The 20,815-nt window shown below is 53.1% G+C and overlaps 1 protein-coding gene across 1 annotated transcript; it reads left to right on the plus strand.

Moving 5' to 3' along the window:
- Positions 1 to 8,734: 8,734 nt before the first annotated feature.
- On the plus strand, positions 8,735 to 18,070 carry NFATC4 (nuclear factor of activated T cells 4). Its single transcript, XM_031453508.2, has 10 exons — positions 8,735 to 9,154; positions 10,254 to 11,349; positions 12,792 to 12,954; positions 13,542 to 13,741; positions 14,063 to 14,235; positions 14,697 to 14,837; positions 15,694 to 15,749; positions 15,998 to 16,124; positions 16,327 to 16,908; positions 17,650 to 18,070. Exons 1-10 carry the CDS (start codon positions 9,055 to 9,057, stop codon positions 17,715 to 17,717), a joined length of 2,706 nt encoding a protein of 901 aa, XP_031309368.1. The 5' UTR covers positions 8,735 to 9,054; the 3' UTR covers positions 17,718 to 18,070.
- The last annotated feature ends 2,745 nt before the right edge of the window (positions 18,071 to 20,815 follow it).

Here is a 20,815-nt window from a genome sequence, read left to right on the forward strand (position 1 = left end):
CCAAATTCTTCTCTGCCAAAAGTTTAAAGGGTTTTGCTTTGTTTTAAACTTGAAAGCAGTGGAAAGATTTGTCTGTGTTGCTGCATGATCTGTGATTTAGGAGGACCAAACCAGCAGCTGCAATTGTGGTGGCAAGATCTGGAGACAGAGAAGACAGGAGACCACAATTAGAGCAACTCAAGAGATGAGGCCCTGAATGGAGTTAATGCCAGCAAGGATGGGGATGAGGGAACCCATTCTGGAGATATTTCTGATATTGATAGTAGGATCCGAGGGATGAGAGAGAGGGAAGTTTTGAAGTTTCTATTCTGGGACATTGACAGAATGGTAATGCTGTGAACTGAGACATGGAACATAGAAGGGACACTAACCATGTGGGCATGGATTATGTTTGGATGTGGGCACGTTTGTGTGAGAGCCTAGAGCTGCAGCCTCAAGGGATCCCCAGCTGGCTGGAGAAAACATGAGACTGGAGCAGGGATAGAGGCAAGTGTTAGGCTGGAATGAACGGCAGCAAGCAGGAGAGTCTGGGGCGGGAGAAGGGAAGAGAGCAGAAGACAGAACATTCTGCATTGTCACGGTCAGGCCAGCAGAAGGAACACCAGTGAGAGAAACAGAAGTCAGAGAGGCAGGAACAGAATCAGGGTAGCCAAGGGAGGAGGGAGCCATCAGAATCAGCTGCTACTGAGAAGGCAGCTAAGTTCCCCCAAAGAAGAGCTTGGCCGTGCATTTAGGTGCAGGGAGTTTTTTGAGGGAAGGGATCCCAGTAAGCAGGAGTGAGAAAATAGAGAGTGAGACAGAAAAGGAGGAAAAGCCAATAGAAGGGTGTTTTATTGAGAGTGCAGTTATAGGCAATGGAAGCTTCATTCCAGTAGAACCTCCACATTTAGAGACTGCCTCCCAGAATTGTCCCCATGAAAGATGGGAGGCTGGAATATTCATCTGCCAAAGTCTGTCCCCGTTGATTGAGGATTGCACCTAGGGACACTAACTGTCCTGCATTTCCTAGCTGTGTTTGCATCAGAGCCGGCAAGGAGAGAGTGGTGAGCAAGCTCCCATTGTGTGGGAGAAGGCCTTGCAATGGTGAACTTTATATATAATGTGTGTGGGCCTCGCCCAATCAGCTGGAGGAATTATCCAGTAGACGGCCTCCAGACTTAATCTGTCCCGTCAGCTCTCCTGGGTCTCCAGACTGCAACTGGGACCTCAGCTCTACTGGGTCGTTGCCTGCTGGCCTTTGAACTAGCCCTGCATCATCGACTTTTCCTGGGTCTTGAGCCTGTAGGCCTACACTGCAGATTCTGAACTTGGCAGCCTTCGTAATTGGGTGAGCCAACTTCTTACGATAAACTACTCTTTATATCTATATATCTATATCTATATCTATATCTATATCTATATCTATATCTATATCTATATCTATATCTATATCTATATCTATATCTATCCTATTGGTGCTGTTTCTCTGGAGAACTGTGACTAAAGCAGACCTAAAGCAGAATGTGAAAGTCAAGGTACAGACTTGAGATAGGATGCTGGGAGTGCAAGGTGAGTCTGAGCTCACACAGAACCGTCCATCACAGCTGTGGGTGAACTCAAGAGATGTGACGTGTAGACCAGAGGTATCCTGTAGAGATGGTAAGCAGGGTGAGGACTCACAGAGCCTGTAAGGTTTGGCAGTAAAGAGGACTTTGGTGACCAAAAGGAATTTTATGATTCCTTTAGAGTCAGTTAATGTGTGTGTGGAATCTGAGGAAGTAGAAGCAGAGAGCAGAGATTACCGTTAAGAAGTTTGGTAGTGAAGGGAATGGATGCTACATTAAACAAGAAGAAGGATCAAGGGTTTTAATTTTAAATTTTTTAATTTTAAAATTTAAAATTTTAAAAATTTAATTAATGAAAAAATTAAAACAATTTTCTTTTTGGAGTGGGGAAGGATTAGGTTTATTTATTTTAATTTTTTTAATGGTGGTACCGGGGATTGAACCCAGGGCCTTGTGCATGCCAAACTTGCACTCTACCACTGAGCTAAAACTCACTCTACCACTGAGCTATATCCTCCCCCCTTTAATTTTTTTTTTTTTTTATGTTTAAAGAAGGGTGACTTCAGTCTGTGGAGGAGAGGGAGTGGCAGGAGAGGGGGAAGGATCACAGGCTTGAAAGAGGGAGTCAGGACCCAGAGGAGTGGGTAAGGATGGATTTCAGGGGCAGGATGAGCCTTGCATAGAGGTGAGAATTTTTTTTGTGAAAAGAAAAGAACAAATAAGAAATAGATGAAGATACAAAGTTATGTTGAAGAGACAGGAAGGAGAGTAGTTTCTGTTTGCTCACAAGAAGGAGAGAGGTAGTGAGTACCGTGAGAAGAACACAGGTTTGGAGACAGATTAATAGATCTGGGCTGGGATTTAGGCTTCACTATTTCAGAGTCATCTTTGGGAAAACTCAATCTTTGTGTCAATTTCCTTATGTATAAAATGGGGGGACTAGTATCTACTTAAGGTCAACGGTGGATGGACATATATAATGCCTATATTACAGTGCCTGACACATACTAGACACTCAAAAGATATTAAATAAAGCGATTTTCTGAATGGGAAAAATGAAATGGGACTTGGGCATGGATCAGCTCCTCTGAGAGTGAGAAACAGAGACAATTAATATCGTTTATTAGGGAATTTTATGTGATCATGAAATTTAACGTATGTGATCATGAATTTAATTGGATTATGAATTCATCCAAAAAGAACATAATTTTAGATTGAACCAAATTATTGCAATAATGGTCTACAACATGTATTGCAAATACTTAGCCCATGAAAACCTTGGTATTTGCCATTTTCAATGACTCTATGGTTTTGCCCTTTGCCTGATGATTCAGGAGAAGGAAAGTTGTTGCTGAAACCTGAGAAAAAAGTGTCCCTGGGTACAGAGTGAGGACTCCAAATAGTTGCTGTAGACAACATCATGGTCAGCATCCCTAAAACAGGATAACCGTGGATTTCATAAAGCCACTTCTTCTTAACTATGAAAAGAACTTGATTCGTTCTGTGTTATATATAATGAGAATAATTACGTGGCAAGTCAAGAATATCTTATATTAGAGGAAATATGAGTAATTGAATTTTATAGATAATCATCAAATCTCATTTTTCTAGTTTGCAGAAGTTCCTAATTGACCCCAATAGTCTTTCTCCCCATCTGCCTTAGTAATAGAACAAACATTTTTAGCTAGACATATGTTGTCCACTTGGAATACATCTCCCGGCCTCTCTTATAACTATATGTGGCCATATGACTAAATTCTGGCCAACCGGAAGTAAACATAAATGGTGTGGGGAGGGAGAGGGTGTGCATTCTTCTGCTCTCCTTTTCTTGTTGGTTTAAATATGGATGTGATGGCTGGACCTTGAGCAGCCATCTTCCATGAAGTGAAATACTAAGGATGGCGGAGCAGCAAGATAAAAGGAGTTGGGAGTCAAATATCTGTCATACTAGACCTTGAATTCCTACCTGCAGGGCTTTTCTATGAGAGAGAGAAATAAACTTCTATGACATTTAAGCCATTGATATTTCAGGTTTTGTGTCATACACAGCCCAATCTAATTCTAACAGATGCACCTAGTTATTTAAACACCATCTCTTACCAAGTCGCCATTTGGTCAACAACTATCTTCTATCAATCTTTGTGTCCTAGAGTTTAGCACAGTGTATGGCACATAATAGATGTCCAATAAACATGAAGGATTGAATATACAAATGGACAATGGCTAGATCACGTATAAAAATAGAATTCTGACCTACAATATGCAACAATTAGCCAGTCCTTTATCCACAGTAGCCTATAAGTCAGACTTGTAGGAAATCAGACCACTCTCTCTAGCAACCAGCCTAGGAAGCCAAACAATAAGTCCTGTAACAGTCTTCCCCAAACAGCCAAAGCTTGATTAATAAGTGACAGCTTCCCTACGTTTTATCCCTGCTTCCAACTGAGGACCAATCAGAGAAAGCCAAATAATGTACCTTTAACCAATCACATAGGATGCCCTACCAATAGCTTCCAATCAGGATTTACCTGAAGCCTTCCCTCTTTTCCCACAATAAAGCTTCCCATTCACTCCTTTACCTGACTGAGTCTCTGCCAAAATGCAAGTGATGGTGGCTGACTCCCTCTCTAGAGCAAACTAAATAAATGGCTTTTGCCTGTTCTTATTTGATTGGTCTTCATTTATTTCCACTAGGGTTTGTTAAACATATGAAATGTGGAAAAATAAGAGACTTTGGTAGATAAATAAGACAGAGAAGTTTCCTCTCAGAGAATTTACACTCTAGTGGGTTACACAGACACTAAACAAGTATTTACACAATTATTACATTTGGGATATGTCTTATGAATGCTATTAGAATGCTATGAGATTATAGCTGAGATCTAAAGATGAATAGAAGTTAGGCAAAGAAGGTTGTGTGTTAAGAGAGATCCAGGCAGGAGGAACAGCATCTGTGAAGTCCTGAAAGTAGCAAGGACTGGGTACACACCAGCAACTGAAAATGTCCAGCACCATGAAGAGACTGTGCTTCAGGTCCTCATGACTAGTTTCCCAGAGCCATTGGTCCTTATCCTTCCTGAAGCCTGTTTCTCCTTTTCTTTTAGTTCTGTGATCTCTGTTTTCAGTATATTCCTCCTTTGCTTAAATTATATGGAGTCAGTTTCTATTACTTCCAATCAATCTTGTCTTATTGATAGAATTGCTTTGTTCAGCTCCTGAATTATTGGTTACTGTTAAACTCTCTTATTAGTATGTAACTTTTCATGTTAACACCCTGTCTCCCAATTAGATAATAGCTACCTGGAAGGAACCAATAAGTCTTGGGATGGTTTGTTACACAGCATTTGCTCAGGCTTGAGGCCTAGGATCTAGGTGATGAGATCCAGGCCCTTGTGCCTGCGCTTGGTGCCATGATGGGATGAGACTTGGGGTCTTATAGGGAGGGGATGAATGTGGGAAGGATGTGGCTTGTTATGAACAGACTGGGAGAGATTTTATGAACAGATGCATATGTGTATGTGTTTATTAAATTCTACCTGCTCTTCTTACAGTGTAACTGATACTCCGTCTACCCAGAGGTGGGGGTCTATGTTCTCACCCCTTGATTCTCGCCAGGGGCTTGTGACTGCCTTGACCAATAGCATAAAATGACTTCCAAGACTAGGTTGTAAGAAGGATGGAGCTTCTGCTTGGAGATCTCTCAATGTTGCCATGTTGTAAGGAAGCCCAGGCCACACAGAGCAGTCACGTGTATGTGGTACAGCCAATGCCCTAGCTAAAGTCTCAGCCAATGGTCAACATTAACTGCTAGACATGTGACAATTCTCGTATTGACAATTCTCACCAGACTTTGTGAAGCAGATAAGAGCCTTTCTCACTGCACCCTGTCTAAACTTCTTACTCACGGAAACCATGAAAGATAATAGATGATCATTATGGTTTGAAGCCACAAAGTTTGGAAGTGATTCGTTATGCAGTAATATAAACTACATTATGTAAAAACTTGAAGTGTTTGTGTTTAAATTTTTTCAATGAAGGAGATACCTGAAAACTGTTAGTTTCAACCCTGGAGAAACAAAGACATACTGCAATTTTTACTCCAGCTATTGCTTTGGCAACCAACTGCTTGGCCGTGTCACCTGACAGTCCCTGCCCACAGCTTTTGCCTCTTGCCCAGGGGCTTCTTTGCTGCAGCCTTGTGGGACACCTACCATTTTCTGACACTCATGTAAAGCTGGAAGAGTGAGGCAATCAACACTCAAAGGGCAACTTTTGACCACTGGGCAAGAGGGTGAGTGAATAAATATCCCTTGTCTCTTGAATCGCCTTCTGTATGGCTCCACAGAGTGCCCAGTGGGACACTGTTTCAGTTGCTCAGAGTGGCAACCAGCTCCATATCTACCTTTGGATGGCTTTCCCTGTTTCCCAGTTTCATTCTTCCCAGTCCCCAACTCTTGTCCCTGTGATCGCTCTAAACTACCTGCATCTCGTTCTTTTCCCAGGCCCTGATTTTTGTGGGGAGCCCACTCTAAGACAGATTCCTATGTAAAACGTGGGATAGTTGAAATTGCGCTGCACAAGGACCCAGGAAGCTGGGGTCCAGACCTAGCTCTGTCATTAACCTCAAATGAAGAGATGGGAGCTTCTATCACCATTTTCAGATGCACACGTACTGACAGGAAAAGATATCCAAGCCATTTGCTAACTGAGAAAAAAAAAGCACGTCAAGAAAAACTCTTGTTAACATGGTCTGATGTACATAAAAAGAGCAGACGTGTATACATATATATTAATAAATGTACACAAAATGGGGGGATATACAGTTTACTATATATTTTTGTATGGCTTGAATAGTTCACAAGAACGTATTTTGTGTAATAATAATAAAAAAAAAACAAGTCCACGTCCAAGGCCTTTGAACTATGCTTGTGTTAAGTGCAGAGCAGAAATCAAAGCGCTCCACTCACACAGTGAGAAAGCGGAGCTGTGCTCAGGTGTGCGCGCTAGGGGGCAGCAGAGTGAGGACAAATGCCCCGCTGGAGACAAACCCGACCTGAGGGAGGGAGGGCGTCTGGGTCTTTGTCGTCGCCAGGGGGCAGAAGTGTAGGGCAACCTAAACCTAACTACCCTCTCTTCCCCAGGCAGGACATTGCAGAAGTCATAAATTCCATCCCTCCTCTGCAGCCCAGAGAGTTCCGAGGGTTTTCACAGAGTCGAGGGGTTGCCCCCCTGCTCTCCCCGCGAGGGAAGATTGGCACTGTAAGCAGTCTGCAGGCTCTTGCGTACCACAGTTACGTTCAACAACTCTTTCCTCTGCCCGCACCCACCCCCCGGCCTCCACCCGCAGAGGGGAAATTGAGTCACTGGAGGGCGAGGCCAGAGTCACCAGGGGAATGAGCGCCAACGCCAGCCCTCAGGGCCTTCCAGATGCTGGGAGGAGGGGGAGGGACCTCCAGGAAAATACACAAAGTGTGGTGAGAAGGGGAGGCGGCTGGCTGGGCAGGAGCTGAGCCAGACACATGGAGAAACGCTGCCCAGGATCAAAGGAAATATGACATTTGAAAAGAATGTGCACGTCTGCCTGTGCTGCTGGGGGCGGGGAGTGGGGGGAGCGCTGGGGATCGGTGCCGGGGACGGGTCGAGGTCTCTACCTCTTCCCACTTCCCCCTACCCCTCTTTTAGGTGGAGGCTGGCCGTCCATCTCAGGGTGTTCCTTGCTCTCCCTTCTTGTGGGTCTCTCCTTCCTTTATTTCCGAGCTGAAGCTGGAAGGGAAATGTAACCTGAGGAGACCAACCAAAGCGGGGAAAAAAAGAAAGAAAAATCAAACCAGGCCGCCTCCCCGCTCGGCCTCGGAAAATTCTTCTCTCCCCGCTTGCCTGGCTTCGTCTCCCCGCCCCTCCGGCGTCGCGGCCCAGGGCTCGCAGCCGGGGCAGCTCCGCACGTCACTGGGGTCCCCCGGGGCTGGGGGGGGGGGGTCCCCAGGGCGGGCCAGAGAGAGGACAGGAGGGAAGGGAGGGAAGGGAGGGGAGCCGCCTCGGCCGCGGCGGAGCTCGGGCCCAGCGGGCAGCCCTCCCCTCTTCCTCGGCCCCCGCCGAGCCTGTTTCTCATTAGAGTAACGGGCGTGGTCCCCGCCCGGCTCCTGAGTGTTTGTAAACGTCTGACCCGACGGCCGACGCTTAACCCTTTAGGTGTAGGGCTGGGGCGTCCCTTGGGGAGCGGCTCTGAGCGGCAGGGATTTAAAGATCGCTGCGGCCTGTTAGAGAGGTTTAAAGTACACGGTTTGCGCAGGGGGAAAGGGTAACACCTCCCACCTCCCCAATCCGGCGCCCGAGTAACTCATCTCGGATCTAACTCCCTCTTGTACAGCAGGGCCACACCATGCCTGCCTTTCCTCGAAACTCCAGTCCAAGTCTTCCTTCCTCCTCCCGCCCAGGTGACAGGTGTCCAACCCTGGGGCCCATCAGGTTGTTGGACTCCGGGGCTCTGGTAAACCTGGCCAGGATTATCGGGAGAGCTGGAGCGGGATGCCATCGGAGCTGAGATTCATTCCAGACTACGGTTCTAGGGAGGAGGGAGCAGACTTCCCGCGGAGGCAAATTAATGGCCCCTCAGGGTGGCTGGGACTAGGGCAGCAGTAAAGCCCGGCCTGGATCATCGCCCATTAGGGGCCTTGGACCTTTGAACAGTGCCCAAGACTGCTAAATGTTCTTCACTTTGGGGTAATGGGAAGAGATGACCGGTGGAGAGGCTGATTCGGCAGAACAAAGGTTTTCAGAAGGCCTCCGCTGGGCGACCTCAGGCTAGGGGCTCCAAAGGAATGGCCTTCTCCTCTTCAGAGCAACCTGGAGCCATTCTGAACCCCATAGCCTGCCTGGCCTTGGGCTTGGAGGGAAAGGGGAGGAGAGGTGATCCTTCCTTGCTAGCGGTTGGCTAAACAGTTCTTCAGAACTTAAGAAAATATCTTCCATGGGCCCTCTACACTGAGGCCCAGAATGTGGCCCCTTTAAGGCGTTGGGACCCGGAGCCCCTGAACTTAAACTAGGCTGGGGATTGTGGTGGTAGTGCTCCCTAAGGGAAATGATTGTCACAACTGCGGGCCAATAGGCATCATTATGGTCCAGCCACGCTTGAGGGACCGTTTTCCAATTCAGTTTTGCTTTTTTTTTTTTTTTTTTTTTTGAGAGGGAGGGACTGGAGAGAGGACACAGGGAAGGAGGGTGGGGGAGGACGAGGGGCGCGTGGTTTTCCCATCTCATCCCTGGAGGAGGGGCTGGAGCATCCCGGGCAGCCAATCAGGGACAGGCTGGGGGGGGAGCACTTTGAAGAAGTTTGGGGAAAAAAGTTTGGAAAAGTTTCTATAATAACGAGGGGGCGTCCGGAGGGAGGCGGCAGCGGCAGAGGAGGGGGCGTCTCAGAGCAGGGAGGGAGGGAGCCACGGGTCAAGATACTGAAGCCTCCTGAGATCACCCCTCCCACCCAGACCAGGACCTGGGGGGTCTGGCCGGACCGATGGGGGCAGCGAGCTGCGAGGATGAGGAGCTGGAATTTAAGCTGGTGTTCGGGGAGGAAAAGGAGGCCCCCCCGCTGGGCGCGGGGGGGTCCGGGGAAGGTTAGTGCGGGGCTGGGAAGGGGTCTTGGGATCCGTGAGGGAAGGGCGCAGGGATCCTGAGTCTGGGGACTTTAGGGCAGCGAGCCTGGGGTGAGAGATGAGGGGATCAGAGGTTGAGGGGAGTCGCGGGGCTCGGGGGTCTGCGGAGGTGAGGCTGGGGGCCGGGCACCACTTTCTCCTTTTTAGGTCGTGACTAGGGTGGGGGTGGGGGTGCCGTTGGCAGCGCGCCGCCTCTCGGCTGGGCCGACTGTCACTGGGATGGGGGGCGGGCGGGAACTGCGGTCCCGTGAGCCCCGGGCGCCGCCAGGGGAAGGGGAGGTTGGGCTCTGGAGTTTGCCCCTTGGGGGTCGAGCCCTGGGCCCGCAGACTGGACGCCGGGGGCTGGGGGCGCTCTCAGGGCCCGCCAGGGCGCCCCTCCCCCTTCCCCCGTCTGGCCGCAATGAGAGGCAGATGGCGGGGATTGAGCCGGGGGCGGCGGCCGCCGCTCGCACGGAATCCGCGCAGCCGGCACCCGCCCCCCGCCCTCGCCCCGCCGGCTTGCAGCACCCCCTCGGCTGCACCCCCGCCCCCAGATTGGGGGGAGCGAGGGAGGAGCCACCTCCCCTCGTCATCACAGCCCTGGAGCCCCCCTTCCCCTGACCACCGTTGCGATGGCAACTGGGGCTCCTGCCAGCGCCGTTTGGGGGTTTGGGAACCGCTGCTAATTGGGTTCATGTGTGAGTCGCCCCCAGCCCAGCCCACTGCTTCCCTAAACACGCCTCCAGGCCCAGTTCCAGCCCCTCTCGACCCGCCTCCCTCACCTAAAGACCCGCCCTGTCTGGTACCCCAGGTCCCAGGACCAGGAGCTCAGAGAGTGAGGTTCTCTGAGTGGGAAAGGCCTGGCACGTCTGGTCCTATCTCCTCCACCTTCCCAAGTCTAACTCTGCTTTTGTCTTTGTGGTTCTGAAGGCCATCTCAGAGAACCCTCTTTGCGAGGAGGGGGTGGCATACAGGAACTGGGAGGCTGCCCACTCAAAGAACCCGTATGTCTCACCTGCTTCTCTCTCCCCATCTTCTGTGTCATCCCTGTCTCTGTCTCCCTCCTTTCCCATTTTGACAGAACTGGACTCAGAGGACGCCCCACCATGCTGCCGTCTGGCCCTGGGGGAGCCCCCTCCCTATGGCGCTGCCCCCATCGGCATTCCCCGGCCACCACCCCCTCGGCCTGGCATGCACTCCCCACCACCTCGCCCAGCCCCCTCACCTGGCACTTGGGAGAGCCAGCCAGCCCGGTCAGTGAGGCTGGCAGGGCCTGGAGGGGGAGCTGGGGGTGCTGGGGGAGGCCGTGTTCTTGAGTGCCCCAGCATCCGCATCACCTCTATCTCTCCCACTCCCGACCCGCCAGCCACACTGGAGGACAACCCTGATGCCTGGGGGGACGGCTCCCCCAGGGATTACCCCCCACCAGAAGGCTTTGGAGGCTATCGAGAGGCAGGGGGCCAGGGCGGGGGCCCCTTCTTCAGCCCGAGCCCTGGCAGCAGCAGCCTGTCCTCCTGGAGCTTCTTCTCAGACGCCTCCGATGAGGCAGCCTTGTATGCAGCCTGCGACGAGGTGGAGTCTGAGCTAAATGAGGCAGCCTCCCGCTTTGGCCTGGGCTCTCCGCTGCCCTCACCCCGGGCCTCCCCTAGGCCGTGGACCCCTGATGACCCCTGGAGCCTGTATGGTCCAAGCCCTGGAGGCCGGGGGCCAGAGGATAGCTGGCTACTCCTCAGTGCACCTGGGCCCACCCCAGCCTCCCCAAGACCTGCCTCTCCATGTGGCAAGCGGCGCTATTCCAGCTCCGGAACCCCATCTTCGGCCTCCCCAGCTCTGTCCCGCAGAGGCAGCCTAGGAGAGGAGGGGCCTGAGCCACCTCCACCACCCCCATTACCTCTGGCCCGGGACCCTGGCTCTCCTGGCCCCTTTGACTACGTGGGGGCCCCACCGGCTGAGAGTATCCCCCAGAAGACTCGGAGGACTTCCAGCGAGCAGGCAGTGGCCTTGCCTCGGTCTGAGGAGCCTGCCCCATGCAATGGGAAGCTGCCTTCGGGAGTAGAGGAGACCGGGCCCCCCGCTGGGGGTCCTCGGAAGGAGGTGGCCGGCATGGACTACCTGGCAGTACCCTCCCCACTGGCTTGGTCCAAGGCCCGGATTGGGGGACACAGCCCTATCTTCAGGTGAGAGTTGTGCCTGGCCTTGCCGCCATCTCCAGCCATCTCACCCAGAGAGCAGGAGGGTCAAGGGATGGGTTTCAAAAAAGGTCCTAGTTCTATGCCCTTGAAATTTCAAAAGAGAATCTGCTACCAGCTTGGTTGCTGCCATCTACTCAGTTTTAGGGAGAATTAAAAAAAAAAAAAGCACCCTCTTTGGACAGATGATTTGCAAAAGGACAGTCAGTCCCTGTGGACCAATTAGAATAAGTCCCTCCAAATCCAAGAAGGACCACATAGGTAAAGGAGGAATTCCCCTAGGGTGCCCTCTGCCCCTAGCTCTGTGCTGGAACATGGGCTGGATTTCAGCCCTACAATGGGCAGCAGGAAGTCCCCCTTCACTATTAATTTCTAGGGCCTGCTTTGTGGCTTAAAAGTATACCTGCTCAATTTGAATAAAATAGCATGTATTTGCAAGTCAAAGAGTTCATATTAAAACAAGCAGTTCTTGCTGTTCTTCTACCTCTTTCATTCTCAAAGAACCCTGTCTATTTCAGTAATCTTAAACTTTGGATGTCAAATCGAGCTGGCTCCATCCACAAAAGTTTCCTGGGGGGAAGAAACTGTAGTACCTGTTCCTCTGGGTTCCTGTAGGGCAGAGTTTCTCAACTTCACCCCTACTGATATTTTAAGATTCCTTTGGATCCTTCTTTGTTGTGTGTGGCTGTTCTGGGCATGGTAGAATGTTTAGCAGCATCCTGGCCTCTGTCCACTAGATGTTAGTAGCTAGCACCTCTTGCCCTGCTCGTGACAACTGAAAATGTCTCCAGAAATTGCCAAGTATCACCCCAGGGGCAATTACCAGCTGGGAGCCCCTGGCCTAGGGTAACTGGGTGCTCACTATAGGAGAGTTGTGTATCTGTAACCCCAGCTCTCTGGAACTCACCTGTCCAGCCCCAGCTAGCAAAATCGGCGCTGGCCTGGGAAGGGATTGCTCAGTCCCGGCTGTCAGTTGCTGGCTTGCTCAGCCCACTACATTCTACTCTCTGGGCCTCAGTTTCTTTATTTGGATCACAAAGAGGTTAATCTCTGAGACCTTTTCTGGTCTGAAGTAGTGCTTTGCTACGCAACCCTTCCCAGGCAGGCCTAGGGGTTAGAATGTGCTTGGGGTTCTTTTGTTTCCAGGGGAACCCTTGCCAACTCAGATCCTATGCTCAGAGCTGTGAAGAAGGGACTATGAGTCTGGTGCCATCTTCCTCATTCTCCTCATCCTCAAGGGGCTCTGAGGGGCCAGTCCCCTGTCTCCCCTGCATCTGGGGTTTTGGACTGTTTTATTTCTGCTTTGACTTCCTTCCTCCCACACCCACCCTGCTTCCTCCCTCACATCCCAGGGAGCTGGGACCCAGGGCTTCCCTGACCGGGGTCTGAGGCTGCAGGTAATCAGTGCTCTTCTGTCGGTGTCTACCCAGGACCTCTGCCCTCCCACCGCTGGACTGGCCTCTACCCAGCCAGTATGAGCAGCTGGAGCTGAGAATTGAGGTGCAGCCTAGAGCCCACCACCGGGCCCACTACGAGACAGAGGGCAGCCGGGGAGCTGTCAAAGCTGCCCCTGGTGGTCACCCTGTCGTCAAGGTAAGGGGCAGAGGCCAGGCCTGATTGATAGCCTCTCTCCTCTCCAATCCCAGATCCCTGCAGATGGGCCCCAGCTGTGCAGACCCATGGCACTGCCCTTTCCCACACTCCCTCTCAGCAATGACCCTGTAGGCGGCCTGGAGGAGGGACTGGTGTTGGGGGAGGAAGGGTGCACTTCAAGGACCCGGATATACTTTCTATTCTTCTGTCCCTCCACCCCCACTCCTCTTATCCCATGGGACACCAGCCTCCTGTCTACTCCGGAAAATGGTGGCCTGCCAGATGTGGGGGAAGGGTTAGGCTGAGGGCAAAGTTCACTGGAAGTTAGGTTGTCTCTGTTGAGTTGGGCCAGTCTCCCTTGGAAGATTTTCCCCTTTGCCCAGCCCAGTTTGGCCCTTATTCCAAGAATAACACTGAACTCCAGGCCATGTTTTCTCCATCACTGGTACCCAATTCCCCCTGGGAATCCCTTCCAGGATATCCTTTATCTTTCACTCCTCACCCCCTGGTGGACTGAAAACTTAGGGATGGATGAAGGATGAGACAGTGGGGATTTCAATTGGTTGGCCTCTGTCTCCCTCTGCCAGCTCCTAGGCTACAGTGAGAAGCCACTGACCCTACAGATGTTCATCGGCACTGCAGATGAGAGGAACCTGCGGCCTCACGCCTTCTATCAGGTGCACCGTATCACGGGCAAGATGGTGGCCACAGCCAGCTATGAAGCTGTAGTCAGTGGTACCAAGGTGTTGGAGATGACCCTGCTTCCTGAGAACAACATGGCAGCCAAGTAGGTTCCCACCCCTCTTCCCTTTAGTCCTCAGGCTTTAGGACTAGCCTTTCTCAAGGGGCCTAAGCTAGGCCCACTCTTCCTCTTCCCAAAAGAGTTAGACATTTTCTCTAGGAGCCGGTGTCAGGCCTTCTCACCGTCTAGAGAACCTCGCAGCTGGGGAGCACTCTGGAAAGGCCATCTCTGGGTTAAAGTAGGCCCCTCTAATCTCCCAGAGAAGGTCATTCAGGGCTTTGGATGGAGGGTGGGGGCTTACCTCTTGGGGGACATCACCGTTCTGGTGTCAGCTAGGAGGGCTTGCCTTCCATTCTTTGCCTTCAGCATTGACTGTGCTGGGATCCTGAAGCTTCGGAATTCAGACATTGAGCTGAGGAAGGGTGAGACGGACATTGGGCGCAAGAACACACGTGTGCGGCTGGTATTCCGGGTACACGTGCCCCAGGGCAGCGGGAAGGTCGTCTCGGTGCAGACAGCATCGGTTCCCATCGAGTGCTGTGAGCAAAGAGGCCCTGTGCCATCTCTCTGTCTCTGGTCTGTCTCCCCATCCCCTCTGCATGGTGTGCTGTGCCCCGCTGGTCCTGGGTAGCTTTGTAAAGGACCCAGCCCTTATTTCTATCATGAATGGGGTGTGGGAAGTGTTCTACTGACCCTGCTGCAGATTCTGTCTCTGGGCTGGACCAGAGGGACCTGGTCCTCCATCTGGCCCTGGGTGGCCCTTTGCACTTGCTTGCATAACTCCCTGGCCTGCCCTGTTCATCTCTCTCTCTCTCTGCCCAGGAGTGGTTCCTAACACAGTCTGTGTGAGCCCAGGGAGATGGTTGTTTTTCTTGTGTGTCTGTCACTGAGGAGGGCTCCCCCAGGGCCCTGGGACAGCTATTCCCGGGAGGATGGTGGTGCAGGAGGCTGTCTTCTTGCCTAGCCAGCCCAGCCAGGCCTTTCCTGCCCTGCTCTGCAGCCCAGCGCTCGGCCCAGGAGCTGCCCCAGGTGGAGGCCTATAGCCCCAGCGCCTGCTCCGTGAGAGGAGGGGAGGAACTAGTGCTGACTGGCTCCAACTTCCTGCCAGACTCCAAGGTGGTGTTCATCGAGAGGGGCCCTGGTGAGTATGCAGGGCTGGGGGAGGGCAGGCAGGAGGAGCTTAGAAGGGGCTTTGTCTCCTTATCTGTAAAACAAGACAGATAGACTGCCCTTCCTATCCATAGTGTATGCTTCCCATGTGTATAAGAGCCATCTGAAATGCTCAGGATGGAGAATACATGTAAGAAATCCACATTCTTTTTATTAAAGAGGAGACAGCTTTGAGCTGATTTACACCTGTGTGGATAGGGAAGATGAGGAGAAGGGAAGAGGTGATTTACATCCTCACAGCCCCACTCTGAGCCCCTCCTAGGTTACAGGACTGGGGGCACAGCTATGATTATTAGAACCTGTAAGGTGCCTCAGGATGGAGCTGCAAGGAAGATTGAGGGGTACCGGGCACACCCACCAACCTGAGGCATCTGCCCCCCCAACCCTGCACACCAGGAGCCTCAGCCCCTACGTTCAAATTTAGCACCCTGGGGCCACGTCAGAGCAGAGTCAGAGGTCATGGAACTTGGGGTCTCATTGCCTCCCTTCAAGTTGGGACACTTTCCTACCTTGGAATTTCCTTCTAGCTCTATCATGGGAGGGGAGATTGGACTTGGGTGGGAGGGTCAAGAGTTGCTTCTGGTCCCTGGAATGGCCCTGCCATTTCTCTTGGCATCAGTTTTCAGCTCTAGATCTTAGAGACAATTTTAAACCCTGCCTGTTCCATTCGATCAGGTAAACATGCAGTGGGCTCCTCTGTGAGCCAGGTCTTGTAGGGACATTCTGAGTCTGGCCTTGGCTCCAGCAGGAGGGGAAGGGGCAGAGGCCTGGGCAGGGGGGGCAGGGGCCATGGAGCTGACCTGGAGCTCCCTGTTCTTCCGGCACAGATGGAAAGCTGCAGTGGGAGGAGGAGGCCGCAGTGAACAGACTGCAGAGCAATGAGGTACCAGCCTCCCCACCCTGGGTGAGGGGATGGGAGAAGTCAGGAAATGCTCAGCCAGCTCTCCAGAAGCTACCTGTTCTTTTCTGGAGGAGCAACCTGGCCACTCTGGAAGCAGGGACGTCTCTAGGGGATGAAATTTGCTCCTTTGTGAATGGAAAAGTCCAAGAGGTGGAGTTTGGGCACTGAGAAGGGCTGGGCTGAGCCTCGATACCTGAGGGCTCCCTGCCTCTCCCTCTCCTCTTCCCCAGGTAACGCTGACCCTGACCATCCCCGAGTACAGCAACAAGAGGGTGTCCCGGCCAGTCCAGGTCTACTTTTATGTCTCCAATGGGCGGAGGAAGCGCAGTCCTACCCAGAGTTTTAAATTCCTGCCTGGTGCGCTCTGGGACAGCCATGGTGGGGGTGTCGGGATATGGGGGCTGAGGCAGGGCTGAGGGATGCAGTGCCTTCCCTTCCCCCATCATGAGGGGCCAAGGGCTGGATGAAACCCAGAAGATGGAAAGATGGTGGGAGGATGTGCAGTGGGGAGACTGCCAGCCCTCTCACCAGCATGTCCTCCTGCTTCCCATCCACCCAGTGATCTTCAAGGAGGAGCCTCTACCAGATGCGTCTCTCCGGGGCTTCCCTTCAACATCGGGCCCCCCCTTTGGCTCTGACATGGACTTCTCACCACCCAGGCCCCCCTACCCCTCCTATTCCCATGAAGACCCTGCTTACGAAACTCCTTACCTGTCAGAAGGCTTCAGCTATGGGACGCCCCCTCTGTACCCCCAGACGGGGCCCCCACCATCCTACAGACCCGGCCTGCGGATGTTCCCTGAGACTGGGGGTACCACAGGTTGTGCCCGCCCACCTCCAGTCTCCTTCCTTCCCCGGCCCTTCCCTAGTGACCCTTATGGAGGACGGGGCTCCCCTTTCCCCCTGGGGCTGCCCTTCCCTCCCCCAGCCCCCTTCCGGCCTCCACTGCCTTCATCCCCACCACTTGAAGGCCCCTTCCCTCCCCAGAGTGGTGTTCATCCCCCACCTGCTGAGGGATACAATGAGGTAGGGCCAAGCTATGGCCCTGGGGAGGGGGCTCCGGAGCAGGAGAAATCCAGGGGTGGCTACGGCAGCGGCTTCCGAGACAGTGTCCCTATCCAGGGTATCACGCTGGAGGAAGGTGGGTGTGGGACCGGGGGCTGCGAGTGTGCGTGTGTGCAAGAGGTTGCGCTGCGTGCTTGCTGAGGGCTGGAGCTTGACTTCCCAGAGCTTGGGCATCCGTGGTCCTCGGGGCCAGTTGGAGGGCCTCTGGGGGAAAGTGCTTGGTGCGTGTGGCCACCTGAATCCAGTTAACTGAATTCTGAAGGGTCCGTGGAATAGCTGCCCGGCCCTTCTCCTGCCTCTGCCCTCTGCCCCAGATCACAGAAATCTCAGGGCTAGAAGGACCTTCATGATCGTTCAACCTGACTCCCTCAATTTGCAGATTCAGGCCCTGAGTTTCAGAGAGGGGCCATGGCTTGCTGAGGTCCCAGGCAAGCGTGTTTTCCCAGGGCCCCCCTAACGTGGTGACTGTGGTCTGGATTGGTTAGGAGGAGCCTCCCTGTTTCCCCTCTCCTTCCTCGCACTGGCTCCACCCACCTCTGGTCCTGCTGATGGCAATTGCCCTGGTGTTGCAGGCTGAGAGCGAGTAGGATGGGGCTGGCATGGGGCCTGGGAGCCCCCAGGGATGGAGTTGAGCAAGATTTGATTGAGAGCAGGTGTCAGGACACTTTGGGGAAACTGAGGCCCAGTGGAAGGGAGGCCAGTGCAGGAAGAGCCTGGTGGCATCCTAGACAGAGGCCTGTCTGGAGTGGATTGGGGGTCTCTGGAAAAGGAGGCGGCCTGCCCCCAGCCCAGTCTCTCAACTGCCCCTCCTTTACAGTGAGTGAGATCATTGGCCGAGACCTGAGTGGCTTCCCTGCGCCTCCTGGAGAAGAGCCTCCTGCCTGAACCATCGCCTGGCACCCCAGCCCCTCTCCCCTCTCCCTGCCCACTTTCCCGGCATCCTGGGGTGGTGGCTCCAGAAGCTTGCGGGCCAGTCTGGTTCTCCTTTACCGGGAAGCTCTTGCCTCCTCTTCCCTGCCCTCCCCTACCCCAGCTGAGGTGTGGCCCCCAGGCCTGGTGCTGCCTTGGAGGGCTGGGGGAGGGAGATTGTGGAGGACTGGGCTGGGGGTGGACCCTGGGTGGGGGCTGGGTGTGAAGACTGGAGGACTGGAGTGCGGGTCGTGTCTAAACTGTGTACAGGCCACGGTACTGGGAGGCTGGAGACAGGCTGGTGGATAATAAACCACTCACTGACTAAACCACTCTGGATCTCTTTGGAGAGAGAGAGATGGGCAGCTTACTCTAGAGCCCTGGCCGCAGGAGGCTTAGCACCTGGGAAGAGATGGGATGTGGCTGGAAACACTGCGTCCCCATAAGTCTCAGTGCAGGGGACCGGGGAGTGTCTGAAGGGCCCCAGAGGTTCCCTGACTGGGCAAGTTGGGGGGCCAGGGCTATAGGTCTCTCCTCCCTGGGGATTCAGGTTTCTTTAGGAGCTTTGGGGAAATCTGTGTATTTTCAAGTTCCTCTCTTTTGCCACCATCAAGATGATTCTGATTCATAGCCAAGTTCAGGAAACATCAGTCTAGTCCCTCTCCCTCATTTACAAAGGAGGCCTCTAAGTCTCAGAAGCAGAAAGGGGGCTGCTCAACAGCACACAGCTACCAGCAGCAGGTTGAATGCTTCACTCCTGGGTTCTGGTCCCCAGCTCCCCCTCAGGCACCCTAACTCCCGAGGCTCAGGCCCCTGAGGCTTAGCTCCCTGGAGCAGGGTAGGGGTTGAGGGAGGGCTGACATGTGTCTATCCACACTCTGGATTCTCCCATTTGGGGGGACTGTGAAGACATTCTGGAAAGATCTGTGCTTCAGAGGTAGACTACAGAAGGCCAGGCAGATTCCCAGAAGCTCTGACTGCCACCTGCCCTGGGGTTCAGGGCACTGCCTGAGGTCCATCCTATCTTGCATTCTCATATGTCACCACTGACAGGCCCCGCCTGGAAACCTGATTTGTGCCCCATCTTAACAGCTGAGGGGACCAAGTCCCTGGTGGGTTGGGGAGAGTCAGACCTTGTCTGTCCTGCTCATGGAGAGCCTTGCACACAGGAGGCCCTGAGTACCGCCAGTCCAGCTGCAGAGGGCCGTACCTCCAAGATATTCAGGGCATTAGTACTTGGGAAGCTTGCCTCACCTCCAGGCTGGTGGGGCTTCTCTATGTCCAGCGTGTCTGACAGAACTGGCAAGTACCCCTGTGTTCAGGGTTGGGTGTAACAGAAGCTGGCTCTGGAATGGAAGACAGGAGAACCAGGATGATCCCTGGTCTGGTCATTGCTGCTTTGCAATGAATTTCCTTTATCTCCCTGAACACAAACTGCTGCGAACCATCAAGTGATCAGCTTGCTGGGCCTTGGCTGCTTTTTAAAGGTACACTGCAGCGGGGCCAGTGTCATCACCCTATGCTCTCCACAGCAGGAGGGACCTGGCGCATGTGGCCGTGGCTGAGCCAGCACTCCTCAGCTCCCACTCCGAGATCTCTGACAAGGGGCCTGTCAGCCTCTGTGAAGGCTGTAGTGATGGGGAGTCGCTGCCTCCTAAGGCAGATCGTTTCCCATTCTGCCAGGGCACTGCCATTTGGTCGTTGCCAGGCATTTATTGAGCAGCTGCCGAATACCAGCCAGCGAGTCCTGGAGGACCTTGTAGCCTCAGGGACGACAGTAAGATAACAGCTTATTATAACTCAACAATTCAACTTAGTAACTATTTCTTGTACAGAGAGTATGTCAGGTCTTGGGCAGGGGGAGTAAACAATTTTGATGGGGGGTCCAGAAGGAGCAGAGAGCAGGGGCACTCCATCCAGCTGTGGGGGTCAAAGGGAACTTCAGGGGGTTACTTCCAGACTGGGACCTGAAGCAGGACTGGAAATTGATTGGGCCAAGGGTAAGGGAAGGGCAGGCCAGGAAGAGCCACTGGGCAGGCCCTGTCCTGGAGAAGAGAGGCAAACAAACATGGCTTGGCATGCTTTCAGAACCGGTTAAGTTCTGGAAGTTGGGGGCTGTGAGTGGGGACCAGAGAGGGAAGCAGGGGCTGGGTTCTGAGGGGCCTTGTAGGATGGCAGGAAATGTACTTATCCAAGGGCAACAGGAGCTTTCCCACCGGACGGTGGGTGTTAATCTGGGAGGATACAGTAGATCTGCCCCAGAACTTTTCTCGGTTAGAGCCTGCATCTGCTCCCCTGCGACAGCTCTCCCGGGGCCTTGTTCTGCTCTCTGGGCCCACGCTTTGCAGGCCTAACCCCTCTTCCCATTGGAATCCTGGTGTGTGTCAGCCTCCCAGGGTCGCTGTCTCTTCCCAGGTCCCTATAGACATCTAGCTCCCGGAGGCTGGAGTTGGGAGAGGGAGGGGAAGAAGGCTGGCCCTTCAGTATTTGCCAGAAAAGACTTTCTTGGCCAACATTTCTCAAAGTGTGGTCTGAGACTATTTGCATTTGAGTCATTAGGGAGGGTTTGGGGGTTTATTTATTTAAAATTTTTTGTTTTTAATACAGATTCCTAGGCAACCCATGAGCTATTCAGTTATATTCTCTGGGGGCAGGCCTAGGTCTCTGCATTTTACACGGCACCCTGGGTGATTCTTCGGCACAGGAAAGTTTGAGAGCTAGAGTCATCTTCAATTCAGTGTCACTCCTTCCCACTCCAGACTCTAAAACAGCTCCCTGCCCTCTTCTCACAGGTCTTGTCTGGGCTGCTCTGGGTGGAAGGTCACCTGGAAAAGTGTACTTAGGGGAGGGGAAGGGCACATACATTCCTGACATTGCAGCTCACCTTTCCCCTTGCCTGGCTCTGTCTTGCTCCATGGACAAGCTGAGATGGTCTAGGGGCAGCCTGGAGCTCCGTGCAGGAGCAGCTGCCCCAGAACTTTCAACTAATGTCTTTCTTTTTCTTTTGTCTGTTTTTTGGTGGGGGTGGTGGTGGTGGTGGTGGTGGTAATTAGGTTTATTTATTTGTTTTTTAG

The sequence above is a fragment of the Camelus dromedarius genome, chromosome 5, assembly GCF_036321535.1.
Source record: "Camelus dromedarius isolate mCamDro1 chromosome 5, mCamDro1.pat, whole genome shotgun sequence".
NCBI lineage: Eukaryota > Metazoa > Chordata > Mammalia > Artiodactyla > Camelidae > Camelus > Camelus dromedarius.

Excerpts from the sequence above, each read along its gene's own strand:
- NFATC4 (XM_031453508.2), top strand. The coding sequence starts at position 9,055 with ATGGGGGCAGCGAGCTGCGAGGATGAGGAGCTGGAATTTAAGCTGGTG. Across the intron at positions 12,955-13,541 it reads GTGGTCACCCTGTCGTCAAG|CTCCTAGGCTACAGTGAGAA; the intron begins GTAAGGGGCAGA and ends TCCCTCTGCCAG. Across the intron at positions 16,909-17,649 it reads GGGTATCACGCTGGAGGAAG|TGAGTGAGATCATTGGCCGA; the intron begins GTGGGTGTGGGA and ends CCTCCTTTACAG.